We start from the raw sequence: 22,184 nt of genomic DNA, 5'->3' as shown, positions 1-22,184 counted from the left end.
CGGCTGTCTATCCAGATCCTAAAATTAAAGACCTGCTCTGAGCTCTGGAGCCTTCTCTCTGCAGCAGGAGGAACTCCGTCCACCCAAGAAGTTGTGACAGAGATGCTGCAGGCATCTTCCTCATAACCAGCACCGCTCACCTGTGGCCTGTAGGGGCCAAGGATCTCTGATGCCCTCTGTGCTGGTGATGCCAAGCCCCGGGCAAGGATGGCCACGGAAGCGTGGTGGCTGGGGCAACGGCCATTGCTGCAGGCATTGGAAGAGCAGCAATGTCACCTTGTCCTCCTGCCCAGTTAGAGCCAGGCTCTCCTTCATGTGCTCTCTTTGAGCTGTACCTGGGTGTCAATGCCAATTTGGCAGTGCCTTCCAGTTCCTGTTTGGCCGGTCCCCTGGCTCAGTGCTGTTCTTCAGAAGTTTCTAGCAGTAGCCTTGACTAAGATAATCTCCTGTAATTTATGGATTTTGCTTCCTCCATGGGGTCCCTTCTCATTTTCTGCCAGGTCATGACTGAACTCTTTTGGTTTTGTTTTTCACCCCCCTTTCAGTTTTTATATCAGATCTGGGCTCACAGCAATGGGGCTTCTGTTTTTCGCCTGGTTGGTTTTTTTGTGTCTCCCCTCTTGGTTTTTTTTTTTCTCTCCCTTCAGCTGTTGAGAACTCTGATTCTTCTTGCCACTGTTAATGATTCTGTTCGCAAGCCTTTGAGAAGCCGGACAGGTATGTTGCATTTCCTTTCCCTGCTGAAGCAATCGGTGGGTTCAAGCCTGCATGGCGCTTAGCGGCGTATGGTTTCCTGTGCAAAGGAAAGCCGAGCCATGCCCTGTCAGATCTGAGTGCTCAGGTGCTTTGTTTTGCTTTTTTGCTAGCGCTTCAGGCAGTTTGTCAGGTTCGTGGGAAAGAGTGACTCGCCCGCGATCCCTTGAATTGTCCCTTGGGATCAGCTTTCTCTTTCCCGTGGGGTCGGAGATGCCAGCGCTCCCGATACGCGGGGCTCGGTGGGGTGGCAGCAGGAGTTTGTGCCACGGGTGTTTTGCTCTGTGTCTGTGTGTCCAGCTGTGCCAGTGAACCCCGAGCTGCTGGATACCCGGCCTTTAGCACTGCATGGAATTGGCAGAGAGGGATGAGGAGGCCAGTGATGGTTCTGTCTGGTTGCTCGGGTGTCCCGGGCTCCCGCCCATGGAGCTGATTGGGGATTTATGAGGCAGGGAGACCTCCCCTTGTGGGAAGCAGGAGGGAAACACCTTCTGCCACTGTTCCTTTGAAGCTGTGTTGCATAAATAACTGCGGTAACCGGGATCCTGAGGGGAGCCACAGGAATGTCCAAGGAGCAGGAGGGCCTGGCGTGGGGCTAGCAGAGCTGGTGTGTAACGGGTGGGCTGTGCGAGCACCTGCAGTCCCTGTGCTGAATGTCAGGAAGGGACCTGGTGAGCTCAAGGGCTCGGAGGGTGAAATTCAGAAAGGGGAAACCACAAATGGCGTGGCAGAGCAGTGGCTGCTGTCTCTGGGGTGAAGCCGTTCCTGTGCCCTGGCCATGGACAGCAAACCTCTCCGGGGCTGTGGCTTCTCCCGTCTATCTGACTTGCCTCCTTGGCACTCAGAGGCAGAGCTTTTGCGTGCTCAGCTGGAACAGCAGCTTGCCCTGAGCCCGGGTGCTCTGCTTGGTTAGTTCGGAGCCTCCTGAGAGCTGTGGTTACTTGGCTCCTGGTCTGGGAACTGGTGTAGATGTGCTGGCCACACTGGTGCAGCTCGCCTTGCCCACTGTGGCTAGCTGGCCAGCCGCACTCCGGCCTGCGGGTGTGCTTGGGGCAGAGTGGCTCCGTGTCTTCTCTTCCCTCTCAGCCTGGAGGTGGCTTCTCCCAGTCCTGGGCAGAGGGAATCACGTACGTGTTCAGGGCCGCAGGAAGATGCCTTTGCTTCCACCTCCTCTCAGAGATTGTTTTTTAAAGGCGAATTAAAAGTATTGTATTCACGTAGACAAGGCATGAAAATTCCATATTTGGAAAAGAATTGCTGCAGAGCGAGACCGTTATGGCTGTAAAACCCTCTTCCCTAAGGCAGACTTTGAGATTTTCTTTGCAATTAAAATTTCTTTGAAACTTGGACCAAAGAAGATTTGGAGGGAAAAAAAATAAAATCTCCTGAACTTTGAAAATACTTTTTTCTAAACAATGCTTGTGTGAGAGCTTTAACAAATACTGTTCCTCCCGGTGTGTCTGATAGCAGAAAGTGACTGAACATGAGAAGTCAAAAGGTTGTGAATAGCTCCTGCTCTGACAGTCGCTGCACTCTTCTATTAGAATTTCTCAAGGCAGCATCAAAGAGGCCAATAATTAAACTTAAAGCAACTTAAAAAGAAGGGAGAAAATGGGTGTTTAGTCATATAGTGCTGAGCATTGTGTAGGTAGAGGTTCCTCCGGAAAAACAACTTTACCTGGACGGTGTGCAAGTTTATCTGAGAAGAAAAGCAGAGGCAGAAGTCCCCTGCTGGGAGAATAATTCCAAGGAAAACAGAAAGAGGAAACTTGGAGATCTACTTCAAGAACAAGCATGACTAAACTTTTACTATGTATAATGGGCTTTCTGCCCTGTTGTCACAGCTGAGGCTAGGGTGACATTAGTGAGAAAACTTGATTTTTATCATTATCTGCCTGTCTTCTGTGCTCTGTATCAGGGCTGCAGACTTGCTGAAAGGCAGATTGCTATCAAACATTGCTTTGCACAGTCTGGACTTGCACTTGGGATGTGTTCAGCCAGTAACTGTGGTTACATGAGCCTTTCGCTGCATAAGTAAAAATAAAAGCAGTTTAAATATCCTCTTCAAAAGCCTCTACAGTTTTGAATCCCTTGGCCACTTATCTCCAGCATTTGTACAAACTGTGGTGCTGTGTGCCATCCAGATCAATATCTCGCTTGATTGGCAAAATGTGTCGAGATTCTGGAAAGGAGACTGAGTTAGAGCGTCTGCAGAACGTGTCTCAGCAGAGGGATGCCGTGGCGGTTCCAGAGCTTGCAGTGGTGAAAACCTGTCTCGCTTGCAGTTGTTTTCTGTGGCGCCACAGTATTCTGAGACATTCTCCAGCTTTGTTTTATCTGAACATCGGGCCTTCAATGTCACATCACTGATGGCATCTGCTATGGAATGGGAACTTTGCAGTGCAGTGGCTGTGATCATAAAAAAACCCACTCACATCAAGACGGAATCCCACACCTTTGCTCTCACCAGTGCTGATGTCTCTTATGGAATTAGCAATGCATGTTAATGTATTCCAGCCAAAGACACTTGTTTATGGTGCCTGTGGTACCATAGTGGGTACCGCAGTGGAGCAGCAGCCAGGTTGGTCCCTAGTGTTTTAAACCTACAGAGCACTCCCTGTGGGGCTGAGGGCTGGATGCCCTGACTATTCCATTGTCCAGCCCAAAGCGGTAATTGTAAAATATCTCTTGGATGCTAGGAAGGAGCTGCAGGAAGCTATGGGGATGTGGGTGGGTGCTTGGCCCTGGTGCAGTGGTCCTGGGTTGGTGTGGCACTGAGGTGCGTTGTCAGATGCAGTGTGTGGGGTCTTGGATGTTTAAATGCATTAGGCTTGCCATGTGGCCAACTCTGGAGTTGATAGTATCTTACGTCTGGCAAGACTGCCTCCTCCCTCGTCTCTAGATTTCGAGGAGAAGTTTGTAAAAGCAAAAAAAGTATCTTTGCCTCATCTTGTCTTACAATATCCAGTAGAGGAAGTGAGCTCCAGAGAGCCCGAGTTCATGTCTTAGCCCTAGGCCTGGAGATTATGAACCGTCTTAAAGCTTTGCAGCAGCTTTGCCATGCTTGTATTACCTCCATACAACAGATACTGGAAGCATGTTCTAGGCAGCCTGTTCCTTTTCCCAGGAAAGGGAGCATTAAGTGGATTTGAATTCTGTTTAACAGGAGGAGACGTGGTTACACACCACATGCTGCACTGTAGGCAGCACTGGAGAAGAATTGCTGCTGAACTAATTGCAGTTTTTTTGCTGCCCTGCCTCCCAGCAAGGTCCACCTGAGGCTGCCCCCTTTGTCATTGCATGCTCTGCCCTTGGGAAGCCACTGGAGAGCAGTGTGAGGAGCAACATGAGAGTCCACAAGCTCCCAATTTTCCAGCTGTGAGGTTGGGCTTCCGCAAGCAAGTGGTGGAAGCAACTGGTAGTCTGGAGACCGTCCCTGGTGTGCTGCTGTCTGCTCCTTCCTTGTCTTTGTTGGGTGACAGGGCTGGAGCTGGGTAACTGATACTCCCAGTCTGAACTCATCTGCAGATGGCAAACTGAGCAATGAGGGCCATGCCCAGGACCATGGGGTCAGGACTAAGCTGTTGTCCCTGACCTTCCTGCTGCAGCTTCCGTTTCCTTGTATCCTTTGGGGTGTGGGCATGCCATGGAAAAGCAGGAGAAGGCCCAAGCTTTAGAGAGCTCCTGTCTCGTGCTTGGTATTCATTCTGTGGCTCTGCCTTCCCAAGGGTAGCACAGGCAGTGCCTTACTCTTGCCTCGCTCCCCAGCAGCTTATGCAGCATCCTCGTGGCCATTCCCAACAGACGGAGCGGTCCTGATGCTCGTGCAGGCAGTTTGTGTGACTCTGCCGGGAGGTGCTGAGGAGCCGAGGCAGTGCATCCAGCCCTGCGTTAGCTCAGGCGGCAAGCTGGCATTGAGGAGGGAGGGCTCTCCTTCTGCTCTGATGCAGTTTTCCTGGCTGCTGGGGGACTCTGCGTTTTCTGCTGCTTGTAAGGGCTTGTCTCAGAGGAACGGTGCTGGTGTGGCAGCCCTTGCGATCGAGCTGCAGGCATGGGGAGCGCTGCACGAGGAAATGGCCTCAAGTTACGCCAGGGGAGGTTCAGGTTGGATAATAGGAATAAATTCTTCACTGAAAGGGCTATCAAACATTGGAACAGGCTGCCCAGGGAAGTGGTGGAATCACCATCCCTGGAGATATTTAAAAGACAGGTAGATGTGGTGGTTTTGACAGTGTTAGGTTGACGGTTGGACTCAACGATCTTAAAGGTCCCTCCCAACCTAGAGGATTCTGTGAGGTCCCAGGGTGGTTGTCTGGCCTCTGGTTGGGATCCCCCCTCCCTGGGCTCCTGGGATGCTGCTGCTCTGGCTCTGGGACTGCAGCAGTGTTGGGCGATAGTAGAGTTTGGAGGTGTAGGGCTGTGATGTATTGGGCAGTGCTATCTTTGTGTGCTGTGCCTGCCTGTGTCTTCCCCCCTCCCCCTGCCTGCTTTTCCCCCGCATCAGCCTGCATTTGTAAAATGAAATAAATATTGACACGGACGGGATGCTATTCAATTTGTCCTGATCACTGGGCTGCGGTGAGTTCTGACAGAGCACAGTGTAAAACATAAGCTCAGGATGTAATTTCTGCTGTCAACATGATGTACAGTATGGCTGTGCCAAATACACGCCGACAAACTGCACAAGCTCTTGTGGGGCGGCGGTGGGGGGGAGGGGGGGACGGTTTGTGCTGATAATTGGGAAGCGGGGATGACAGAGCAGCAGGAGAGAGAGGGCGCTGCCCTGGGCCTGGGGCGGTGTGAGGGTTTGGTGCTTCACTGCGTGTGTGGAACCCTGCCTGGTGCGCCCTGCGCCTGCTGCCTGCGTGCCCTGCGCTTGCAGCCAGCCGCCCGCTGCCGCCCGCTTGGGATGCGGTGCTGCGGCTGGCTCTGCCTGCGACGGCAGCAGCTCTCTCTGCTTATTTACGGCTCCGCTGCTCACGTGTGGCAGAGAGAAGTGGCACTTCCAGCTGGTGGTGAAAGGTCTTCAATAACATGGAGAAATAAATGTCGTGTTGGTCTTGGTTCTTGTGCACAGGGGCCTTCTGTGGTGCTCTGTAGCCCTGGGGTCCTTTGAATCCTGCAGCTGCAAGGTCACAAGCAGGACTTGGGGCTCTTGGATCCGCTTCCTCTGGACGCGGTCTGTGATGTGACAGCCAGAAAGAAAGGTCTGCACGCTGAGAAGAGACGTGACGCTGACCCTAGCTGTGGCCTGAAGCTGTGACAGAAAAGAGGCAGGCTGAGACTTTATGGGTGGAGAGGAAGAACCCAGTTAGCGGCAACGAGCCTTGCCACAGACTTGTCTCTGGGTCAGCGTTTCTGGGGGGCTGGAGCTCGCAATGGGTTGTGTAGATGGGCTTTGCAGTCTGGGACCTGAGTGTCTCAGAGGTGCCTTGAGGCAAATTGTCACACCACCTGCATTGCTGCGCGTAGGCAGAGCGTGCCAACAGCTCAGCTGAGTGCAGCCGAACTTCGGACACGTGAGGCAGCCACCAGCAAACCACATGAGTTCAGACGTAGCGGTAAGACGGGGAAATCTGCTAAATGTGGAAAGCGGCATAATGGCTGAGGCTCCAAACACAAGGTTGTGGTTCCCACAGCAACGGCAGCCCAGCCCGTGCAGGCTCAGCGGGACTCTCCTCTCCCTGGCACTCGCTGCTCTGTGCCGTGCTCCGATGCCACAGGGCTGAGCAAGTTGCCTTGGGAACTGCGGGCCAGCTCGTCCGCCAGCCGGGGAGCAGCTCTGCCGGAGCCGCGCTCACCCACTGCGACATCTATTGCCCTCGCTTCCTCTGTGCTCCGCCTTGCTTTTGCGCGTGCATTTAAGTTGTTGCTTTTACTCATTTATTGATACCGTTTAGGATGTGGCTACCTCCATTTATATGCTGTAACTCTGGCAAGGCTGAAAGAAAAGGCAGCAGTGCCTGTTTCCGAATGAGTGGCGGTGCCATCCCGCTGCGCCCACGGGGCTGGCTCCTGTGTGTGGCTCCAGCAGTCGGGTCATGGAGGAAATGGGCCGCTTGCAAATGCCACTCAGGAGTGAAATGGTGTGATGAGGGGAAGGGGGATGGCTCCTTCTGCCCTCCCAGAGCCAGCGTCCGTGCTGTCTGCCAGCTGTGTGCCCTGAGCAAGGCCTGCTGGGGGCAGCCGGGGCAGCGTGCCGCCTTCCTGCCCTTGGATGCTGATGTTCCTTGTAATGCCTGGATTTGCACTGCTGGGTTGGCTTGCCTTCAGCCTCTCCACGCGTTCAGGAGGTCTTCAGTGGCTGCAGAACTGCTCTCTGGCAGTGAGAGCAGTTGACCATTGCTGCCTTGTCAGGCTTCTGGCAGGGCTTTATAAACCAGCGTGGGGTAGCCTGGGTGGCAAGGAGAGGGCGTCAGGGCGGGAAGAGTGGGAGACTTCAGCACAGAATCACAGAATGGTGAGGGTTGGAATGGACCTCTGGAGACCATCTAGTCCAACCCCTGCCAGAGCAGGGTCACCCAGAGCAGGTGGCACAGGAACGTGTCCAGGCGGGTTTGGAATGTCTCCAGAGTTGGAGAGTCCACGCCCTCTCTGGGCAGCCTGTGCCAGGGCTTTGCCACCCTCAAAGCAAAGAAGTTCCTCCTCGTGTTTAGGTGGAAGTTCCTACATTCAAGTTTGTGCCCATTACCTCTTGTCCTGTCCCTGGGCACCACTGAAAAGAGCCTGGCCCCATCCTCCTGACACCCACCCTTTAAGTATTTATACTTAATCCCCCCTCAGTCGTCTTTCTTCCAGACTGAAGAGACCCAAATCCTTCAGCCTTTCTTCATAAGAGAGCAGCTGGTGACTGCCTCTCCCCAAGGCTCTGCTTAATATAGTCCTTGAGAAGATATACAGGTGGACTACTTGTTAAGTTCTCTTTCTGGCAGTTGCGTTTACCAGGTACAACCCATTTGTACTCAGACTTTGGACACATCTGGAGGTGTTGCCCACAAGAGTGCTGTGGGGTGGCCAGGGCAGAGGTGCTGGATAGGGTTGTTCTTCCCACACCTGCTGTTTGCCCTGGGTGCTGGCCTGAAGCTCTTGCTCTGGCACACCTTGCGCTGTTCGGTTTATTGCTGTCTCTCGCTGTCTGGGGAACTTACTCCAACATAGCCACAAATTTCACAGACGTGAGAAATTGGAGAGATGCTGGTTGTGGCAGTGGTACGCTACATCTTGTTATATGATTCTTCTATATATCCGTGTAAGCGTGATAAAACAGGTTTGTTGTACGTGTCCTCTTATGTCTTGCTCTGAAGTCTGCTGCAGGTGGGGCAGCCTCAGCTCTGTCGCTCCAGAGCGGGGACCTTTATATCTGTGTTTGATTGACGAAGGCTGCAATTATTTCATTCTGTGAGACTTCTAACAGTGGGAAGGAACAACCCAGCCTGTCACCCGTCTACAGGTCATCTCGCTTCCCTGGGTATAGTCTCCGACGTTAAATATTTTGCTGTGTGATGATAGGGGTTCTCACCGGATTGGAAGAGTAGGTGGCCCTTCAGGAGCAGGGGCAGGAATGGCTCTTGCACGGGGAGGCCCGGCTGCAAGAGGAAGTCATGCCGGTGCCAACAGCCTTCAGTGCATGGTGCGGAGAGGTCTTAATAACAAACGATCTGGCAGGGAAGAGGGGTGGGGAGGAATGTTGGTGTTTCTGTACCGTGATTGCTAATGTAAAGATGCACCGGAGACCCTCTGCTCCTTGGAGCATGAGGAGCACAGGGCTTCCACGAGTGAGAGCTGACATGTATGTGTGTGTGGAGTATGGCATGTGTACATGGAGGAGAAAACACGTGTGTACACTCAAGTGAGGCACACATATGGACAAAGGAGAGCGCCAGTGCGTGTGAGTGCTCTTAGCTGTGCATGGGATAGAACACGGGTGCGAGCCGTCGTGTGTGAATAGATTTGTGCACATTGCATGACCCACCGCTTGTGAACCATGAAGAGGCAGTGAGGAAGGATGCCTGGCACTAATGCCCCGTGTTTCTCAGTGTTTGTCCAGTCAGGCAAATGCAGAAATATCAGTGCAGCTCACTGGGTGCTTTGGGGAACTGCCCCGTTGGTGTGGTCGCACGAAGGGAATGTCAAGGGCAAGGAAGAGCTAGGGAAATACTTGCCAGCTACCCCTGCTCTGAACTGCTGGGGTTCAGAATCACTGCTAGGGCCATTCAGAACCACGCAGGGGACTCTGGAGCACAGTCCAGTTCCCCTTCTATGGGGAGTCGATGACTATCTAGTCCAGGATTGTCCCCTTTCCATTCATCCTCTTTCCCCCTCCCATTTAGAGTAACAGATGACAGGAGATTAATTCTGCAAACCAATGAAGATATGCATGTTTCATGAGTAGTTCTGGCTGTGGCTGGTGTCGCAGAGCTCTAGTGGAAGCTCAGGGTGTTGGTGCAGGCAGGGATGGATGCTGCACACCCATCTCCCGGTCGGCCTCTTCTCCCCAGGTGCTCACTGGATGCAGTCTGCCCTTGGCCACAGGTCTCATGTCTTTATCCTTGGTGCCACGTGGGTGTCTTGAACCTCACCCTTTCTTAAACTCTTAGCTTTAAAGTCAGACAGATGGTGAGTCCTTGAAGAGATGCTTTCCTCCTAGTCCATGGCTGCAGAAGCAAGATGCTGGGAAAACTAGCGGCAGTGGCCGGACAGCCAGCACCTCCCCTGTCAGGCACTGGCATCGCCTGGTGCGTGCGTGCAGGACTGGCGTGGTCTGGCCCTGTGCGGTGCTGGGGGTGCTGCCTACACATCTCCCACCAGCGTGGGCAGCGATGGCGCAGCAGACCTCGCTCCCCTCGGCAACCAGGGCAGCGTGGTAAGGAGGGACCCTTGACAGTTGGGGCTCCTCAGTCTCGGAGTCCCTGCTGGAGCAAACGTCCGTGGTGATGAGAGCTCTGCAGCTTGCTGCCTTCCCTTCCTGGGTACCTTCCTGGGTACCTTCCCTTCCTGCTAAAGCAGGACCTGTGGGGCTGGGCTTTATGGTGGGACACCTGGGGCCAGGCAGGGTGGGAGATGCTGACTAAGGCTGCAGGGGGAGGATGGAGCGGGGGGAACACGGAGCCTGGCTCTCACACCAGCACTGACACCTTGGCCTTTTGCAGGCTCCTGGGGATGCTGCCGGCTGCCCTGCACCTCCCTGTGTGATCCAGCAGAGGATGGAAGCGACCGGCATCAACTGGGCAAAGGACCCTTCGCCAGGTGCTGGGAACTCATCCCCCTGAAGATGGGAGTTACAAATGGGCTTGTGACCCGCACATGTGGCACAGCCGCCTGTGCTGCCGGACCCCCGACGCAGTAGTCCAGGGCCACCACGGGACAGGCAAGACATTGGCCACAGCAGCTCATCCTGTTAACTTCTCTGTGAAACCGTACGTGGAAAAGCTTCCCTTCGCTTCCTGTGAATGACGGTGGCGGGTGCCCGTGCCCCGCACGCGGCTGCGGAGCCCCCTGCCCGCTGGCAGGGTGGGCAGCGGGCTGTGCGGGACCCCGCTCCCCAGCAAGACCGGCGGCAGCCGAGCACGGAGCCCCGCAGCTCTGTCCCCGGGGACAAATGCCAGCTGCCAGACTCTTCTCTGGAGACCCAGGAGCAGCCTGCAAGGCACCAGCACTGACTGCCCCTGCGTTAGCAGTGGGAGGTCCAGGACGTCTGTTGTCACAGATGTGACTCCAGCCTGCTGGGACAGGAGTGCTCCAGCTGCAGGACACGGCATGCAGCGGGGATGGGGATGCTCTGCATTGACTGATGAGCCCCACGCTGCTAGTGTGGACTTTCCTCCTTCTCCTCTTCCCTAAAGGATGCTAATTGCCCGTCCAAAAGATACTGCTCATGCAGCCTCCTAGAGTGCAATGGCGAAGGGTCTACAGGGCTTCTCGTGGACCATGCTGCTGCTGTTCTGCGCCATCCAGGAGCTGGGGGCCTGGGCCATGCACACGGCGGTGGAGGGCCCTGGCCTCGGACAGCCGGGGGACCCCGCACTGCTGGCTGGCGGGCGAGTGAAGCGTGGCTGGGTCTGGAATCAGTTCTTTGTGGTGGAGGAGTACACAGGCACGGAGCCGCTGTACGTGGGGAAGGTAAGGTAGCCCTATGTCTCCATGGGGGTAACCAAGCTGGTGGCAGACCGGGGCATGCTGGCAGCACGGTCAAGCCTGGCAGGGGAGAGAGAGGACCTGTATGAAGGTTTCTTATAGGGAACTGGTTAGGTCTGTGGACTGGGATGGCAGAAGGCGGTCCCTGATGGGGGCTGGTGAGGTTGATGTGCTTCCAGAAACCCCGGGGCAGGAATACACCAAAATTCATATCTATGTTCTCCCAGTTGCGTGCTGGGTTCCCATGGTGTTTGGGGTGGGTGCAAGAAAGGGTGCAGCTCTGGGCGTTGTGGGGGCAGTGGGGAAGGCTCAGCCCCATCTCTGTGGGTGGACATGCTGGGCTGGAGCAGATGTGTAGACTGGGCTGGGTTGGCAGGACGGGCATCTGCTCATGCTGGTCCCTGCAATTTCTTGGCAGCCGAAGTGCTGCTGTAGCACCAAGGGCCCTCCTGCCCCAGCAGTTGCTGCCGTAGGTGCAACCCTGACTTCCTGAAGATGGTCCATCCCTGGTCCCGTAGCCCTTTCAGCATGGGGATCATGCGCTGGGTTTTGTTTCATGGCCTCTCCCTGTGGCTCCTTCCTGGTCCTGGAAGGACCTCCTGGACCTGCAGGCTACAGTAGCTGTTTCCTAGCTAATTATCTCCAAAAACTGGGGCTGGCAGAGATGTCCCACTCTAGTAGTGGTGCGGCAATCCTGCTCTTGTTTGTGGCCAGACCAAGGTTCTTGCAGGATTTACAGATCTCAGGCTGACGTGCACAGCATGGTGTGGAAGGTGCTTGGTGTGGGTGTCCAGGGCTTGGAGGGACCCTGAGGGCCAGCACTGGTGACAGAGCTCTCCTGGAGCTTGCCGGGAGCTATGTCTGTCCTTTGGGTGCCCCTGGGAGCTGCACTGTGTTACTATGCTGCTCCCAGGGCTGGATCCTTGCTGGTCTGTGCACAGGTGGTGGCACCCATGAACTTCCAGGGAGAGGCACTGTGGGAGGTTTCAGGCTTGTAACCAGCGCATCCTGCTCTGCTGTGAGAAGGTGTGATAGTGGTCACTGGAGCATGCTGGTCTCCTTGTGCTGGAAAAGCCCTGGTCTCCCTCTGGTAGTCTCCCTTCTCTCCAAGGGGGTGGCTGTTCCTGTTGTCCTGGCTCTTGCTCTTGCTTGCATGCCCTGCGGAGAGGAGTGCCAGCAAACCTGGAGCTTGCTGGGTCTGTCCTTGGGAACTTGCTGCTTCTCTGGTGTGTGACCACCTGGGGCATGGGGAGGCTGGACATGGACCTCTGGTCCCTCTGCTCCTGGCATCCTGAGGCTGAAGGAGCATTTTGCCTTGCGGTTGCTGGGCTTCGTCCTTTTCTGGGAGCTGTGGAGAAGCTGCCCTGTGGCTTCCATGTGTCGGGAGGATGTGTTACTTCTATATTGATGAAGGCAGTGCCAGATGTTGGGACCAGTCGGAGGAGGGTGCTGCAAGCCAGCTAGGGCTGCCCCTGTTGGGGAGCAGGGGCTCTCCCCAAAGGAAAATGCCCCAGAGCTCACGCAGCGGGGCTGTCTGATGGCCTCGGCTGTCTGGTTATGAGTCTGGAGGAGGCTTGAAAATGGGCTTCTTGGCTAGGGGCCAGCTGGGATTTCAGTGGTGATTTGTGTCCATTTCAGCAGACACTCGAAAGGCGCACTCCTCTGCCACGGCGCTCGGTGCAGTTACAGCTAATTCACAGCTCCCCTGGGAAGCGACTCGAAGCATCAGGCCCTGTCAAGCTCCGGAGGTAGCCTAGCAACCGCCGCATCTCCAAAACGAACCCAGGAACCTACAACTAACCCATTTTACAGCCCCTTTCCACATCAGTCACTGCATCGCCCACCCTGCTCAGAACAAACAGCCAGCCGGCGCCGCAAGCCGTTCCCTGTGAACATTGCTCCGGAGGGCTGAAGGCAACCCAGGGATGGGTTTTTCCCTGGGGTTGGGAGAAGCTGAGGTGCCCACCTGGGGATGCCAGGGCTGGGGTGGGCCCCGGCTTCCCAGGGCAGTGGTGCCAGTCCCCCCCGCGCACAGCTTGCGCGTCCCAGAGCCTTCCTCCACGGGGGACCCACGGCTCCATGCAGTGTAGCTGGGGCTTGCCCTCCATGGACGCCTCTTGCACACCTACGTGTGCTTTTCGGAGGGCCGATACCATTTCCATAAAATCTGGGTTCTCTGGCTAATCCTTCTTCTGAACTGTAATTTCCCCTGAGGCTGCTGTCAGTTTGATGTGGATTTCTTTGGGTTTTTTTAAATAGAATTATGGGGTCAGCACTAGTTACAAACTTCTGCGTGTGGACAGATCTATTTTAGATAGAGGAGAGGATTAAAGGGAAAAAAGCAGATTTAATTAAGTTGCTAATATTTAAAGAAAATTGATGAACTCGGGGTTTATGAGTTGGAGCAAACAGAGTGCGCCTTTATTACAGGCTAGTTTTTATTTGATTTTCTTTCTTTCCCAGCCCCAGAGTCATTTTTTATTTGTGTATTTTTGCTTTCTGTTTAATCGCTTTTAATAAGGAATGTGCACATTTAATTTTGACTTAATTATTAGCTAGTAATTAATGGCTTCGTAAAAATCCTGACTGTAGCCTTTTAGGACAAGGAAACTATTTTCCTCTTTAACAAACCGATCGGCCTTTTGTCCACCTTCCGAATAGCTGTTGCGGATGCTCTAGTCCTTGGCCGGAGGAGCTGAGTGCAGGGTTCCCTCTGCTCCTGGGGTGCAGCGCTGAGTTGGAGGGGGCTTGGGGGAAGGTGCAGAGGGAGTCCTGGGGACAGCATGGGTCTGTGCCATGCCAGGGCTGCCCAATTTTGCTCTCCTGCCATGCCCAGTAGTGGTGGATGTCCCCAAAACTTGGTGCTCCCTGAGCCTTCCCGCTGTACCGGCAAGGCTTGGCAGGAGAAGCATCCCTGGGATGTGGTCTGGGCCTGTGGCATCTCCCCTCAGATGTCTGTACTCTGTTATCCGGCCCTCCCCCATTAGTTGTTGTTTAGTCAAGCAGCACAGATTTAGCTCTTTTAATCTTCCCTTGTAAATCAATCACTGCAGCCCCTTGAGCCCAGGCTCCATTTTTCTTCCTAGCGTTCTAGTTTGCAGGGATGCTGGTGCCTGCTCCGAGCAGTCAGCGATGAGCAAATATGTAAAGAGGATGTGCTGAGAGCTCAGTGTGGTTCTGGGAAGAGGTGCTGGGTGGTTTACCTCTGGCCTAATTATTAATCATGAGCCTGGTGTTCAGCGGAAAATTGCAGGTTTCTGTTACCCGCTCTGTACAGACCAGGTGCACCTTTTTTCTTTCTGAAAAGCTTGATCTCTAGCAGGGTAGCAGTGAACACTAGAATCATAGACTGGTTTGGGTTGGAAGGGACCTTAAAGATCATCCAGTTCCAACACCCTGCCCTGGGCAGGGACACCTCCCACCAGACCAGGCTGCTCAAAGCCCCGTCCAGCCTGGCCTTGGAAAGGATGGGAGAGGATGATAAAGCGGAGGGGGCAGCAAGCTCGCCAGCAGGGAGGGCTGGGGCAGGACCGCCAGGGCAGGATGCTCCTGCAGAGCCAGGCAGAACATCCCTGCAGGCACTTGCTCTGAGAGGTGCTGCCCCAGCAGGTCTGTGGCCAAGCCACGGCGGTCCCAGCGCGCCGCTGGGCTCTCAGCCCCGAGCGCAGGTCTCCTTCCCTTGGCAAGCCTTGGGAGATGTTTCAGCATGGGCAGTGATATGGGAATGTTGTGTAAAATGCATTGAATTGTCTAAGGCGTGGGCCCCTCACTCATGAAATAAATATATAAACTGTATCTAACAAGACAAATATAATGAAGGCGTCATAAAAAAGAGGCAGCTCTGGTATAAATTCTTGCTGGTAGAGCTGTGTGTCTGAAAGGTGGATTATAGAACTGCAGTTTGGAAGATTGAATGGCCCATAAACATTTTCATATTTCATTAGCCGATTAATGGACGGCTTTTTTCTTTCTCTTTTTTTTGGGGGGGGGGGGGTGAGGCGGCTTTGCTGATTCTAAGCAGAAATTGTAGGAAGCAAATGAAAGCAGCTGATGAAACCTTTCCGGGGGCCTGTCCCATTATGGATTGTCCCAATTAATGCCCATGCTGCTCTCTGTCAAGATGCATTCTGCCTGTCCAGTTACTGTTAATAGATTTCTCATAAGTGGCTGGATTGTAAAAACCTCATAACTCAGTTTAATGCCACCAATAAAATTATCTCTGGACGTCTGGCCTGGATTCCAGTCAGCTCCTGGTCTGTGGGGAGCTGCTGTTTACCCTTTCTTTTCCTAATTTCAAATGTTGTCTTAATTAGAAAATGAAGCAGGAATTGGCTACAAAAGCATCTTCCCCAGGGTCTGTTTTTCATCCTGAACACAAGCCTAATTTGCCACATTCTCCCACGGGCTTTGCTCAGGTGGGGGCTGTGGGTGTGATGTTGTAAGGGGTTGACACCCCCCTGCGTTCTTGCCACATGAAGCCAATACAGATGTGCAGTGAGTGCGTGAGCTCTCAGCCAGGGAGATTTGTCAGCACCGACTGCCTGGAAACGGGAGTGTGGCGGTGGCTGGAGCAGAGCTGGCAGATGAGCGTGGGCTTTGGGTGGATGGGGACAGATGCTGGTGAGCTGCCTTTACACCCTGGTCTGCTCTGCAGCTTGGGAGAGGTGATCCTGCACTGCCAGGGTCCTGGGTCCTTGCCCACAGGGAAGCCTTTTTATTTTTTTTTTTTTGGTGTGCTGATGAGTTGTCTTTCCCTTTTCCAGCATCTCCTAACCCCTTGCAGTGGTGGGGTTTGGCCCTCGGTTTGTGGTGTGGGTGGGTACTGGCAGGATTTGTGATCTGCTGAGCGTACGGTGGCAGAGGCAGGTCTGAAGTTCAAGTTTATGGGGCCTTCCTGCATGCACAGGCGTTGTTTGGTGGTGCTCTGTCCTGCTCTCCGGTCCAGCAGCAGCAGAGGGAGCAGACGGGCATCATGCAGGGACCGTGGGCACCTTGCACCAGGGGCTTCACAGCCATGCGGTCTTGGACGCGGGGGCATGAGCATGGCCCCAGCCTGCTCCCACCCCTCTCCCTCTCTCCCTGGCAGATCCACTCGGACTCAGATGAGGGGGACGGCTCCATCAAGTACACTATCTCCGGGGAGGGCGCAGGGACAATCTTCCTCATCGACGAGATCACAGGTGACATCCACGCCACTGAACGCCTGGACCGGGAGCAGAAAACCTTCTACACCCTGCGGGCTCAGGCCCGCGACCGGCAGACGGACCAGCTGCTGGAGCCTGAGTCCGAGTTCATCATCAAGGTGCAGGACATCAACGACAGCGAGCCACGCTTCCTGGAGGGGCCCTACATCGGCAGTGTGGCAGAGCTGTCCCCCATCGGTAGGTCTCCTGGGTGGGAGGAGGTGGGGTGGGAAAACCTGCGCCCCTCTCTTATCAAACCTTGAGCTCGCTGTACCCCGCAAAACCGCCTGCAAATCCCAGGGATTCCAGCTGAGAGCGGAGCTAGGGAGCCAAAAGGGAAAAATAAATAAGGTGGCTTAAGGAAAACAAGTGAATAAATCCTCTGAGCTGATTGCCAGCCTGTGGCTGAGCGCTCAGTCTCAGCCCTAAGCTGTGCCCTGGAGACAGGTTGTGGCAGTGCCAGCTGCCTGCTGTGCCTTGACCCTGGTTTTGCACAGCCCCCTCGCTCCCAAATGCTGGGAGGGACCGGGGGGGATGGATGGACTGAGCCCTTGCATGCCGAGGGGCTCATGGCTGCCTGTGGCTCAGATTAACCTGAGTGGGGTTTCTCCTCCTCTGCCTGCCCGTGCCCTGGGCCATCCTCTGTGTGCTGCTTTGCTGCTCTCCAGAGCCCCGCGGCTGCCCAGCCACCCCTTTATGCATCCCCATGGGGTTGCCGAGCCCTCTCACCCTCTAGCCTTCCTCTGAGAGGCCAGGCCTTGGCTGAGATCAGGGAATTCACGTCCCCTGTGACAGGAGTGTGCCTTCCCCGTGTTACCGTTAGCCTGCCCATCCCCTTCCCACTAGGCATCTCAAGTCCACTGGCAATCAGCCTTGCTGGGACGTGCGCCACGAGGCTGCATGAGTCCATCCCCCAGGGATGGCGGAGGAGGGCAGAGAGCTTTGTGCTCCCCTGAGCGTCGGGAGGGTAGAGGGAGGTGACGCATGAACTGCAGTACTGCTGCCCTTGCCCCCTGTGCCGGCCCCGACGGTGGGTTCTCGTGCTGCTGAGCACGGCTGGAGTCCAGGCGGAGCGGCTGGCTTGCTGCGGTGCCCAGAACGTCACACCATTCCCTGTCCACGTCGGGCTATCTGTTATCCCCCATTGACTAGCCAGAGCGTGTGGCAGACTGCATGTGCCAGCGTGCGCTGCGGGCAGGCAATGATAAATCACTGTTCTCCAAAGGCTGCGTCCAGGTAGAAGCCAGCCTGCAAAAGACTGACTGACATCAAAGATGAGGCAGGTCCCCAACACTGTCAGCAAGGGATGAGTCGGCAGCGGGGAGAGTGACGGTGCCAGGAGAAGGCAGTGAGCTCCGGGAGGGAGAGCGGCTGGGGGTCCAGGGCTGAGCTGCACGAGGGGCTCGGCAGGTTGGGGAACCGCCGGGCCCCGCTTGTGCAGGAAGGTCTGGCTGAAGAGGCATCCTGGAAGCCAAATGCAGGGGATGGTGCTTGGGTCTGCGCTGCCTCAGGACAGCGCTGTCCCTCCATGGTTAACGTGCAGCGTATTGTGAGAGCGGTGCACGGCCTCCAGCAGGTACAGATGTGCAGGAATTGCCCATACCAGAGGAGCTGCTGCTGCCTGGATTTCTGTTGACGGATGGAGAACAAGCTCTCCTGAGTCACCCCAAGCTCTCCTTCCTCTTCCACTTACCTGCACAAATCCTCTCCCGAGTCAGAGTGATCTCTTGAACTACAGCCGTGTGCTCCTGGAGAAATGAAAGGCAGCATGTGGGCAGCAAAGCAGGAGGCATCCTGTTCCCAAAGGGAAGAAAGAAATTAATTTAATCTATTTTGCTTGAACAACATTTAAAAAGGAAGGAATTCTCAACTCTGAGTATTAGACAAGGATCCCAGTTCTTTGAAAATCACTAACAATTATGGAGCTGCCTGATCAGACTGATGTGAACAAGACATATCAAAGGAGACAGTTTCTATGCGAAATTGGAGATCAGAGGGAGAAAGAAACACGGTTTCACAACATGAAAGGAGGCGATTCCTGCAAATTAAAACACTCAGAAGTTAAAAGTAAAGAGGAGTGCTGTGAACGGCGTGGGCTGTGCTTCCAAGCTGCATGCGCAGAGCAGGGAGCTGGAGCCAAGCGCCTGTTCTGCTTACCGGGCTGATGTCTGTCTGCCCGAGACAATCTTGGAGCTTTTCTGTAGCCTGGCCATGCCCTGGGGAGCGTAAGGTCTTCTCTGCAGCAGCCGAGCCCTGGAGATGGCCCAGCTAACAGGGCAGGGAGAGCTTCACACGGCATCTTCAAGTGGTGCTGCGACATGGGTGCCCTGCGGTGTGAACGCAGGGCTGGAGGGTACCCACATGCTGCTGCTGCAAGTCCCCATCTCCCTCCTGGTTCTGCTGCAGCTTACCAGTGCTTTGGCCAGGAACAGGTAGCACAAAGGACGTCCTGTGAAAGCATAAACAAGCAAGTCTGAAAAGTAGCTTTCTCCTCCACCCTCTTGGTGTTCAGCAGCTGCCCTGCTCCTCCACCGTAGCCCTGGTGTGGACACAGAGGGAGATGGGGCTGGTCACGGACCCGGTGTGTGAAGTTCAGCTCCAGCTGCTGTAGGAAGGGCTGGGGATGCAGGACATGAGATTCTGCCTGGGCCAGGGCGGTAAAGTTCAGGATTTTCTTGTGGGAAAAACCCTGCCAGGCCCTGTTTGCGTGGGAGTGCTCCTTTTGTGGCAGCAAGGCTTGGCTCAGCTGTTGTCATGGCTTGTTTTTTGTGGTTGGTATTGGTAGTGATGTCTCTGAGCTGGACAGATGATCTCCCCTAGACCTGAGGGGTATTTTCATAAGAGTGAATGGGGAGCATGCCTTGCTGCCTTCCTGAATGTGGAAGGAGGTGATGCTTTGTGCTGGCCAAGTCAGGGTAGGAAGGCTGGGCAGCCTGGGGAGAGCTTGGGTTGGCTATTCATACATCAAGATCAAGGTCAGACCCTGGGGACCTGCTGGGGAACATGCCTGGTCTCGGCTCCATTTGGGTGCAGATGTTCTCCTGGATCACCAGTTCAGCTGTGCTCTCTGCTGGGGAAGGGGCTGGGATGGGACCACCCCAGGGGGCAGGGATGCTCTCCAGCTTGGAGCCTGTTTGTGGGGACCTGTTCATTCCCCATCTCTGCTGCTCTGACAGCCTCTGCTCTGTGGACCAGCCTGAAAAGCAAAGGGTGACCCCCTTTTTTCCTCCTCTCACGCTCCTGCCTTCCCAGACCTCGCTGGCGTTTGTGCTTGGGGCTGCCCGAGTGGGTGGTTTTTCTTCTCGCTCATGGCAGCTATCGGCTGCAGCTCCCCATTCCCTGCCAAAAGCATAGTCCCAGCTCCCAGAGGTGGGTACCTTCCTGGGGCATAAAGAGGAATAAAACAAATACGGTCAGATCCGCTCTCTGACAGCAGGAGCAGATCAAAGGACATTATTTGCATAATGAAGGAGTACTAATTGGGAGGGAAAGTCATTTGATTTCCTAGTGTCTAAGAGGGAATAACAAATGAGAGAACTGCATGAACTCTCACAGAGTAGCTGGGAGTGCTTTGCAGCACACCTGCCCCTTGCTCCGTGCTGGGGCCGGGGCAGCACCTTTTGGTAGCGACAGCATAACGTGCTGCTGGAGGCGATAACGCTAAGTCAGGGTGGACTAAAGGCCTCTCTGATCCAGAATTTTGTCCTGACAGTGGCCAAAGTGGATGCTTGAGGAGGAGGAACAGCACACGCAGCATGTGTGATGCTCCTCTTAATACTCTCCCAGCCAACAACCAGTTTCAGCGTGGGGATTTCTGCAGCTGTGGGTGGTTTCCCTGGGTTTAGTCACCTCCACTGTCTGTCTTCCATGAACTCATCCAGACTCACTCTAAACCTCTGCAAAGGGAAAGGAAAAGGGGTTGCTATTGCTATCCGATGGATCAAAAGTGGCAGATGCAAGATGGTCAGGAAGGTAAGGCCAGAGTTTGGGATTTGCAGGGGACAGAGGTGGTGCTCGGAGCTAACCTCGGCCCATGGAGCCAGGCTGAGCGTGTGCCCCTGGAGAAGTCAGTGTTTTCTCCACACAGAGCGCAGACCTGAGGCTGGCACTGAGCTCCTGCGCTTGGAGGAAGCACATCCAAAATGGCAGTTTTACCTGGGCTCCCTTGGCATGGCAGGACCAGCTGCAAGAGCAGGCTTCACCTGGCTCGTCTCCGGAAACCTCATCTGCTCGGGGCTGCTGGGGCATCAGAACTAGCTCAGCTGCCGAGGACCGTTTTGCGGACAGCGGGGCACGGAGCCGTGGGGTGCGGCTGTCGGGGGGCAGGTTTGACCTGGTGCTGGGTGAGGCTGGCAGGGAAGGCAGCTGGAGTCGAGAGGGGCAGGGGGCTCTCCCTGCTCAGCCCCCAGCCTGGGCTAGCCAAGGACCGGTGTGTCTGCAGGATGGGGCCTGAGCTGCAAACCCCCTGCTGTCCTGTCACCTCAAGGAGAAGCTGTGGGCTAAGAGCTTGCAGATGCTCTGTGCTGGCATCTGCCTGGGTACCCCAGTGCGGATCACTCCCGAATTTGAGTCGAGCAGGGTTTAGTACCAAAGCAAGAGACCTGGAGCTGCAGAAGAAGGTAGGATGGGACCCAGCCAAGTGCCTGGGAACTGCAGGAGCTTCACCTTGTAACAGGAGATGCTAAAATTAGCTGTGTCTTGGGCTCCCTTCCTGAGCTCCCTGGGGTCTGCCGAACAGCTGTCTGCCGCACACGGGCACGAGCCCAAACCCAGCACTCGCTGCCTTCTGCGAGACAGCTCTGCGGGTGGCACAGAGCGGGTGTTGCCACCCAGAGCTGGCTTCTGTGCTGTTTGGGGAGCATGAAGAGCCTGGCATGAGGGACACGCTAGGAAATGTGCATCCTTTCATCAGAACATCGCTCCTCCTTTGCTGCATCTTGCTCTCCTTATTTCTCTGTGTAGCACCAAGTCAAGATTAGAGATGATTTGGCTGTACAGACAGGAACTTGGGGTCAAGCCCTGACTCTAGCACAAAGCTGGCTGAATGCAGAAGTGATTATTGTGAAGAGAAATGGTTTAATCTCCATGCTGGAAGCAGAGAAAAATACTTTGTTTAACATGCAGCCAGAACACTTGCAGGCAGTCTGATTTTTTTTTTTTTTTATTTTCCCCTGATAAGAAAGTGCTTAAAACACTTGTGTGCATCTGGAAGCTGCTGGGGCTTGCCCTGCTGCTTGGTCCTCAGTGGGGCTGCACCTTCACACTGCGCTGTTAGTCATGGCGCAAGCTCTGAGCTCTCTGCCCTGCACATCTGAGCATCTGCTACATCCCCTCTGCATGTGCTAAGCCCCTCCGGGAACGTGTTCCCCCTTGATTTAATGCTTTGGTTTGCTCCCCGAGACACCACGTTTATCTGCTTGGTGCCAGGGGCTGGGGTGCCTTCTGGCCAGACACCCCAAAGGATGTTTCCGTAGTTGTATGTCTGAGCGATTCCACCACAGCCAGGTTAGCTCCCTCGGGCTCGTCCTGGGGGACACGAGGGCTCTGCAGTGAATCTCCTCTGGGTCGGATTTGGCTTCCTACCAAGTAAGGATGTTCCTGAGATTGCAAGGAAGTCACTTCTGCTCCAGTAATTTTTAAGCTCCGCTGGTTTATTTACTTCCCTGATGTCCTGCCTGCTTGCTTCTGGGGTGCATCAGCCACCACGTGTCTTGGGGCAAGAGAAAAGCTGTAAATTGCATCACTTATAAAAATCTCAGCTGCCCACGGCAGCCAGGTCCCTGCGATGGGAGTGCTGCACCCTGGCATCGGGCCAGGGCCTGTGGCTTTGCATGACAAAGCACTCCTTTTGGGGTCCTTTATATTCTGCAGGGCTGAGGGGACCATGTGCTGCCCCGGAGCTGACCGCGTCTGCACAGAAAGATGCTCTAAGCACGGGGAGAGGGTTGTCCTTTGGGCTCAGCCCCAGCTGGAGGTGAGATTGCAGCCCCAGAGCTGGTCTGGAGAGCGGCTGGAGGCTCCTGCCTGCACCAGAGAAGGGGTGAAGGCTGCCATGAGGAGGGACAGTCAAATTTAACAAGTGTTGGCTTTTCCTGCTGTTTGCCTCTCTGCAGG

At 54.9% G+C, this 22,184-nt stretch overlaps 1 protein-coding gene across 3 annotated transcripts in view; it reads left to right on the top strand.

Annotated features, from left to right (window-relative positions):
- The window catches only part of CDH22 (cadherin 22), an 88,675-nt gene that overhangs the window by 18,473 nt on the left and 48,018 nt on the right, over nt 1–22,184 (top strand). For 2 of the 3 annotated variants that reach the window (XM_074604936.1, XM_074604937.1), the window contains exons 2-3: nt 9,903–10,872; nt 15,974–16,268. In XM_074604936.1, the coding sequence (XP_074461037.1) occupies nt 10,648–10,872; nt 15,974–16,268 (520 nt within the window). In that variant the 5' untranslated portion in view covers nt 9,903–10,647. Of the gene's footprint in view, nt 1–431; nt 718–9,902; nt 10,873–15,973; nt 16,269–22,184 lie in introns of those variants that run through there. The other variant, XM_074604938.1, reaches the window with a different exon arrangement.

Source organism: Larus michahellis, chromosome 12 (genome assembly GCF_964199755.1).
Source record: "Larus michahellis chromosome 12, bLarMic1.1, whole genome shotgun sequence".
NCBI classification, from domain to species: Eukaryota; Metazoa; Chordata; class Aves; order Charadriiformes; family Laridae; genus Larus; species Larus michahellis.
Note: the sequence above shows the minus strand (reverse complement) of the source record. Positions and strands in the feature narration are given on the sequence as shown.